The following is a 9,299-nucleotide window of genomic DNA, read 5'->3' as shown; positions in this document are numbered from 1 at the left end:
CACAGACCAACTACACACACTCACAGACCTACTACACACACTCACAGACCAACTACACACACTCACAGACCAACTACACACACTCACAGACCGACTACACACACACTCACAGACCTACTACACACACACACACACAGACCAACTACACACACTCACAGACCTACTACACACACACACACACAGACCAACTACACACACTCACAGACCAACTACACACACTCACAGACCTACTACACACACTCACAGACCTACTACACACACACACACACACTCACAGACCAACTACACACACTCACAGACCAACTACACACACTCACAGACCAACTACACACACTCACAGACCAACTACACACACTCACAGACCAACTACACACACTCACAGACCAACTACACACACTCACAGACCAACTACACACACTCACAGACCAACTACACACACTCACAGACCTACTACACACACACACTCACAGACCAACTACACACACTCACAGACCTACTACACACACACACTTACAGACCTACTACACACACACACTTACAGACCTACTACACACACACACTTACAGACCTACTACACACACACACTTACAGACCTACTACACACACACACTTACAGACCTACTACACACACACACTCACAGACCTACTACACACACACACTCACAGACCTACTACACACACACACTCACGGACCTACTACACACACACACTCACGGACCTACTACACACACACACACTCACGGACCTACTACACACACTCACGGACCTACTACACACACACACACTCACGGACCTACTACACACACACACACTCACGGACCTACTACACACACTCACGGACCTACTACACACACTCACGGACCTACTACACACACACACTCACGGACCTACTACACACACACACTCACGGACCTACTACACACACACACACACACACACACACTTACAGACCTACTACTCACTCACAGACCTACTACACACACACACACACACTCACATACCTACTACACACACTCACATTCAGACCTACTACAAACACACACTCTCACAGACCTACTACACACACACACTCACGGACCTACTACACACACACACACTCACGGACCTACTACACACACTCACGGACCTACTACACACACTCACGGACCTACTACACACACTCACGGACCTACTACACACACACACTCACGGACCTACTACACACACACACACTCACGGACCTACTACACACACTCACGGACCTACTACACACACTCACGGACCTACTACACACACTCACGGACCTACTACACACACACACTCACGGACCTACTACACACACACACTCACGGACCTACTACACACACACACTCACGGACCTACTACACACACACACTTACGGACCTACTACACACACACACACTTACAGACCTACTACACACACACACACACACTTACAGACCTACTACACACACACACACACTCACTCACAGACCTACTACACACACACACACACACTCACATACCTACTACACACACTCACATTCAGACCTACTACAAACACACACTCTCACAGACCTACTACACACACACACACACACAGACCTACTACACACACACACACAGACCTACAACAAACACACACACTCACAGACCCACTACAAACACACACACTGACAGACCTACTACAAACACACACACTCACAGACCTACTTCACACACCTACTACAATCACACACTCACAGACCTACTACAAACACACACTCAGACCTACTACAAACACACACTCACAGACCTACTTCACACACCTACTACAATCACACACTCACAGACCTACTACAAACACACACTCACAGACCTACTTCACACACCTACTACAATCACACACTCACAGACCTACTACAATCACACACACACTCACAGACCTACTACAAACACACACTCACAGACCTACTACAATCACACACACACTCACAGACCTACTACAATCACACACACACTCACAGACCTACTACAATCACACACACACACTCACAGACCTACTACAATCACACACACACTCACAGACCTACTACAAACACACACACTCACAGACCTACTACAATCACACACACACTCACAGACCTACTACAATCACACACACACTCACAGACCTACTACAATCACACACACACTCACAGACCTACTACAATCACACACACTCACAGACCTACTACAATCACACACACTCACAGACCTACTACAAACACACACTCACAGACCTACTACAAACACACACACTCACAGACCTACTACAAACACACACACTCACAGACCTACTACAATCACACACACACTCACAGACCTACTACAAACACACACACTCACAGACCTACTACACACACACACACTCACAGACCTACTACACACACACACACTCACAGACCTACTACAAACACACACACACACTCACAGACCTACTACAAACACACACACTCACAGACCTACTACAAACACACACACTCACAGACCTACTACACACACACACTCACAGACCTACTACACACACGCACACACTCACAGACCTACTACACACACTCACAGACCTACTACACACACGCACACACTCACAGACCTACTACAAACACACACACTCACAGACCTACTACACACACAGTGTCTCAGACCTACTACACACACACACTCACAGACCTACTACAAACACACACACACTCACAGACCTACTACAAACACACACACACTCACAGACCTACTACACACACACACACTCACAGACCTACTACACACACACACACTCACAGACCTACTACACACACTCACAGACCTACTACACACACACACACTCACAGACCTACTACAAACACACACTGACAGACCTACTACAAACACACACACTGACAGACCTACTACAAACACACACACTGACAGACCTACTACAAACACACACACTGACAGACCTACTGCAAACACACACACACACACACACACTCACAGACCTACTACACACACACACACTCACAGACCTACTACAAACACACACACTCACAGACCTACTACAAACACACACACTCACAGACCTACTACACACACACACACACTCACAGACCTACTACACACACACACACACACACTCACAGACCTACTACACACACGCACACACTCACAGACCTACTACACACACGCACACACTCACAGACCTACTACAAACACACACACTCATAGACCTACTACACACACAGTGTCACAGACCTACTACAAACACACACTCTCAGACCTACTACACACACGCACACACTCACAGACCTACTACACACACACACACTCACAGACAGACCTACTACAAACACACTCAGACTTGATATGTGATGCTAACGCTTGTTGTGTGTGTAGATGTTGTTCATGCTCGGTACTCTGCTGATAGCGATGTCCATGCAGCTGGACCGGAGAGGACTGTGGAACATGCTGGGACCCATCCTCTGTGCTGTACTGGCCATGGTGACCTCCTGGGTAACTATATATCCATGTATCCATGGTGACCTCCTGGGTAACTATACATCCATGGTGACCTCCTGGGTAACTATATATCCATGTATCCATGGTGACCTCCTGGGTAACTATACATCCATGGTGACCTCCTGGGTAACTATATATCCATGTATCCATGGTGACCTCCTGGGTAACTATACATCCATGTATCCATGGTGACCTCCTGGGTAACTATACATCCATGTATCCATGGTGACCTCCTGGGTAACAACACATCCATACATTCAGTACCAGTCAAAAGTTTGGACACACCTACTCCTTCCAGGGTTTTTCTTTATTTGTACTATTTTCTACCATGTAGAAATATGGATTCATGGAGTAACCAAAAAAGTGTGAAACAAATTGAAATATATTTGAGATTCCACCCTTTGCCTTTGACAGCTTTGCATACTCTTGGCATTCTGTCAACCAGCTTCATGAGGTAGTCACCTGGAATGCATTTCAATGAACAGTTGTCTTGTTAGTTTGTGGAATTTCTTTCCTTAATGCGTTTCATCCAATCAGTTGTGTTGTTAGGGGTGCAGAAGATAGCCGTATTTGGTAAAAGACCAAGTCCATATTTTGGCTCAAACAACAACAAAGAGAAACGACATCAATACTTTAGGACATGAAGTTCAGTCAATCCGGAAAATGTCATGAACTTTGAAAGTTTCTTCAAGTTCAGTGGCCAAAACCATCAAGCACTATGATGAAACTGTCTCTCATGAGGACCACCACAGGAAAGGAAGACCCAGAGTTACCTCTGCTGCAGAGGATAAGTTCATTAGAGTTAACTGACTCAGAAATTGCAGCACAAATAAATGCTTCACAGAGTTCAAGTAACAGACACATCTCAACATCAACTGTTCAGATGAGACTGCGTGAATCAGGCCTTCATGGTCGAATTGCTGTAAAGAAACCACTACTAAAGGACACCATTAAGAAGAAGAGACTTGCTTGGGCCAAGAAACACGAGCAATAGACATTAGACCGGTGGAAATCTGTCCTTTGGTCTGATGAGTCCAAATGAGAGATTTTTGGTTCCAACCTATGTCTTTGTGGGACACAGAGTAGGTGAACTGAACAGATGATAAATAAATAAAACATAATTACAACGCAACACTAATTACAACACAACCATCCAATGTTGTTAAACAGAACTTCTGCCGGAACTCAGTGAAAATACACCTGTGAAAAACCGTGAAGCATGGAGGAGGAGGTGTGATGGTGCTTTGCTAGTGACACTGTCAGTTATTTATTTATTTAGCTGAACCTCGGCAAGACGGAGCTGCTCTTCCTCCCGGGGAAGGACTGCCCGTTCTATGATCTCGCCATCACGGTTGACAACTCCATTGTGTCCTCCTCCCAGAGCGCTAAGAACCTTGGCGTGATCCTGGACAACACCCTGTCGTTCTCAACTAACATCAAGGCGGTGGCCCGTTCCTGTAGGTTCATGCTCTACAACATCCGCAGAGTACGACCCTGCCTCACACAGGAAGCGGCGCAGGTCCTAATCCAGGCACTTGTCATCTCCCGTCTGGATTACTGCAACTCGCTGTTGGCTGGGCTCCCTGCCTGTGCCATTAAACCCCTACAACTCATCCAGAACGCCGCAGCCCGTCTGGTGTTCAACCTTCCCAAGTTCTCTCACGTCACCCCGCTCCTCCGCTCTCTCCACTGGCTTCCAGTTGAAGCTCGCATCTGCTACAAGACCATGGCACTTGCCTACGGAGCTGTGAGGGGAACGGCACCGCAGTACCTCCAGGCTCTGATCAGGCCCTACACCCAAACAAGGGCACTGCGTTCATCCACCTCTGGCCTGCTCGCCTCCCTACCACTGAGGAAGTACAGTTCCCGCTCAGCCCAGTCAAAACTGTTCGCTGCTCTGGCCCCCCAATGGTGGAACAAACTCCCTCACGACGCCAGGACAGCGGAGTCAATCACCACCTTCCGGAGACACCTGAAACCCCACCTCTTTAAGGAATACCTAGGATAGGATAAAGTAATCCTTCTCACCCCCCCCTTAAATGATTTAGATGCATTATTGTAAAGTGGCTGTTCCACTGGATGTCATAAGGTGAATTCACCAATTTGTAAGTCGCTCTGGATAAGAGCGTCTGCCAGATGACTTAAATCTAATGTAAATGTAGAATTCAAGTCACACTTAACCAGCATGTGGCTACCACAGCATTCTGCAGCAATATGCCATCCCATCTGGTTTGAGCATAGCGGGACCATCATTTGTTTTTCAACAGGACAATGACCCAAAAAACACCTCCAGGCTGTGTAAGGGCTATTTGACCAAGAAGGAGAGTGATGGAGTGCTGCATCAGATGACCTGGCTTCCACAATCACCCAACCCCAACCCAAATTAGTTGATTTGGGATGAGTTGGACCACAGAGTGAAGGAAAAGCAGCCAACAAGTGCTCAGCATATGTGGGACCTCCTTCAAGACTGTTTGAAAAGCATTCCTGAAGCTGGTTGAAAGAATGCCAAGAGTGTGCAAAGCTGTCATCAAGGCAAAGGTTGGATACTTTGAAGAATCTCAAATATAGTATATATTTTGATTTGTTTAACACTTTTTTGGTTACTACATGATTCCATATGTGTTATTTCATAGTTTTGATGTCTTCACTATTATGCTACAATGTAGAAGATAGTCAAAATAAAGAAAAACCCTGGAATGAGTAGGTGTGTCCAAACTGTTGACTGTTACTGTATATCGAGGGCTGAAGAGGAGACAGTGTTTTAGCCTCCTGCCAGGTTAAGGTTGTGTGTAACTGTATAATGTGTGTGTTTCCAGGTGTATCGAGGGCTGAAGAGGAAACAGTGCTACCCCCCCTCTTGGCGGCGTTGGGTACTGTTTCTCCTCCCAGGCCTGGCCTCAGCGCTGGTCGGTGTGTGTGTGTACGTGTTTGCTGAGACGGAGGACAACTACCTGTACACACACTCTCTATGGCACGTCCTGGTTGCCTCTAGTGTGGTGTTCCTTCTGCCTCCCAGAGAGACAGACTCCATGAACACCTGGAGCCCTGGAGTCTGTGGTTACACACTCTGTCACAGCACCAAGGAGGAACTATATACTGTCACTTGACCTCTGACCCTGGACCTGTGGAGACCAACACTGTCACATAGGTTTAAGGCTGTGACCATACCAGTATTGACAGATTTGTTTTCCATGGCAAAAATGAATATCTGAAACAGACAACTCTTTTGTCCTTTAATAACCTGCTGGATGTAAAATCTAGTGTTTTATAGCCTGGAAAAACATTAATGAAAACATAATGATGTTTAATAACCCGCTGGATGTAAAATCTAGTGTTTTATAGCCTGGAAAAACATTAATGAAAACATAATGATGTTTAATAAATGCTGGATGTAAAAATCTAGTGTTTTATAGCCTGGAAAAAATGAATGAAAACATAATGATGTTTAATACCCCGCTGGATGTAAAATCTAGTTTTTTATAGCCTGGAAAAACATTAATGAAAACATAATGATGTTTAATAACCCGCTGGATGTAAAATCTAGTGTTTTATAGCCTGGAAAAACATTAATGAAAACATAATGATGTTTAATAACCCGCTGGATGTAAAATCTAGTGTTTTATAGCCTGGAAAAACATTAATAAAAACATAATGATGTTTAACAACCCGCTGGATGTAAAATCTAGTGTTTTATAGCCTGGAAAAACATTAGTGAAAACATAATGATGTTTAATAACCCGCTGGATGTAAAATCTAGTGTTTTATAGCCTGGAAAAACATTAATGAAAACATAATGATGTTTAATAACCCGCTGGATGTAAAATCTAGTGTTTTATAGCCTGGAAAAACATAATGATGTTTAATAACCCGCTGGATGTAAAATCTAGTGTTTTATAGCCTGGAAAAACATTAATGAAAACATAATGATGTTTAATAACCCGCTGAATGTAAAATCTAGTGTTTTATAGTCTGGAAAAACATTAATAAAAACATAATGATGTTTAATAACCCGCTGGATGTAAAATCTAGTGTTTTATAGCCTGGAAAAACATTAATGAAAACATAATGATGTTTAATAACCCGCTGAATGTAAAATCTAGAGTTTTATAGTCTGGAAAAACATTAATAAAAACATAATGATGTTTAATAACCCGCTGGATGTAAAATCTAGTGTTTTATAGCCTGGAAAAACATTAATGAAAACATAATGATGTTTAATAACCCGCTGGATGTAAAATCTAGTGTTTTATAGCCTGGGAAAACATTAATGAAAACATAATGATGTTTAATAACCCGCTGGATGTAAAATCTAGTTTTTTATAGTCTGGGAAAATATTAATGAAAACATAATGATGTTTCCAATATTAGGGCTGTTTTCCTAAAGAAGTTACATCCTCTTGGTGTTTCCTTGATACTATGAAGTAATACTGGTGTGGTCCCAGCTCTGCTCGCTGTGTGTGTGTGTATATAATCCTGGTGTGGTCCCAGTATGTATATATATATATATGACATATATTTCTGGTTAAGGATATGAATGTTTTCATAATAATATATTTATATGACATCACTGCCTGCTAATCCATCATGTCTTGCCCCTCCCTCTTCCTCCTTTCCTCCTCGTCCTCCTCTAGTTTAGATTCACTACTAGATAGAGGAGGACTGCTAGTAAAATCAGGGGTGAGTGTAATTAACTTGCAGAAACAGAAGTGTTTCGGGCCTCCAGAACCAGAACTGAACAGCCCTGAGTAAAGAAGTGCCAGATTCTAGCAATTAAGATGTTTTTTCTCATTGATACAATTTATTTCTCTGTGTGTAGTTTTGAGGAGGTTAAAAGTCGTTTCACGAGTCAATGCTAACTAGCATTAGCAGAATGAGTGGAAGTCTACCAGCACAGCTACAACCTGTAGACTGACGTTATCTGTCTCGATTCAAACACTGTAATGGTATATTTACTCAAAGGAACCCTTTCCCTTGAGCAAGGCAGTTTACCCCCAACAACAACTGCTCCCCGGGTGCCGATGTTGTGGACGTTGATTAAGGCAGCCACCCCCCCGCACCTCTGATTCAAATGGGTTAAATGCATTCAGCCCCCCCCCCGCACCTCTGATTCAAATGGGTTAAATGCATTCAGCCCCCACCGCACCTCTGATTCAAATGGGTTAAATGCATTCAGCCCCCACCGCACCTCTGATTCAAATGGGTTAAATGCATTCAGCCCCCCCCCGCACCTCTGATTCAAATGGGTTAAATGCATTCAGCCAGCCCCCCCGCACCTCTGATTCAAATGGGTTACATGCATTCAGCCCCCCTGCACCTCTGATTCAAATGGGTTAAATGCATTCAGCCCCACCCCGCACCTCTGATTCAAATGGGTTAAATGCATTCAGCCCCCCCGCACCTCTGATTCAAATGGGTTAAATGCATTCAGCCCCCCCCCGCACCTCTGATTCAAATGGGTTAAATGCATTCAGCCCCCCCCCCGCACCTCTGATTCAAATGGGTTAAATGCATTCAGCCCCCCCCCCACCTCTGATTCAAATGGGTTAAATGCATCCAGCCCCCCCCGCACTTCTGATTCAAATGGGTTAAATGCATTCAGCTGTACAACTGACTAGGGTTCCCTTTCCCACACCTCAATGGGCCCTGTTCCAATTCTATATCCGCCCTCCGTTCCTTACTCCCTTCCTTCTCCTTAAAGCACTTTAATGACTAAGTGTAATAATGTAATTTTAATGACATCTAAATGTAATTTGTGTAGAGGTCTTTCTCTGAATGTGTATTTTGAAACAAATCAGATGGTGTATCCA

General features: G+C 44.3%; 1 protein-coding gene across 1 annotated transcript in view; it reads left to right on the top strand.

Annotated features, from left to right (window-relative positions):
• The window catches only part of LOC135534813 (transmembrane protein 8B-like), an 11,567-nt gene extending 2,553 nt beyond the window's left edge, over positions 1 to 9,014 (top strand). The window contains exons 3-4 of the mRNA XM_064961649.1: positions 3,370 to 3,486; positions 6,309 to 9,014. Coding sequence (XP_064817721.1) covers positions 3,370 to 3,486; positions 6,309 to 6,599 — 408 coding nt within the window. The 3' untranslated portion in view covers positions 6,600 to 9,014. The remainder of the gene's footprint in view (positions 1 to 3,369; positions 3,487 to 6,308) is intronic.
• The last annotated feature ends 285 nt before the right edge of the window (positions 9,015 to 9,299 follow it).

This window comes from Oncorhynchus masou, unplaced genomic scaffold, assembly GCF_036934945.1.
Source record: "Oncorhynchus masou masou isolate Uvic2021 unplaced genomic scaffold, UVic_Omas_1.1 unplaced_scaffold_3972, whole genome shotgun sequence".
NCBI classification, from domain to species: domain Eukaryota; kingdom Metazoa; phylum Chordata; class Actinopteri; order Salmoniformes; family Salmonidae; genus Oncorhynchus; species Oncorhynchus masou.
Note: the sequence above shows the minus strand (reverse complement) of the source record. Positions and strands in the feature narration are given on the sequence as shown.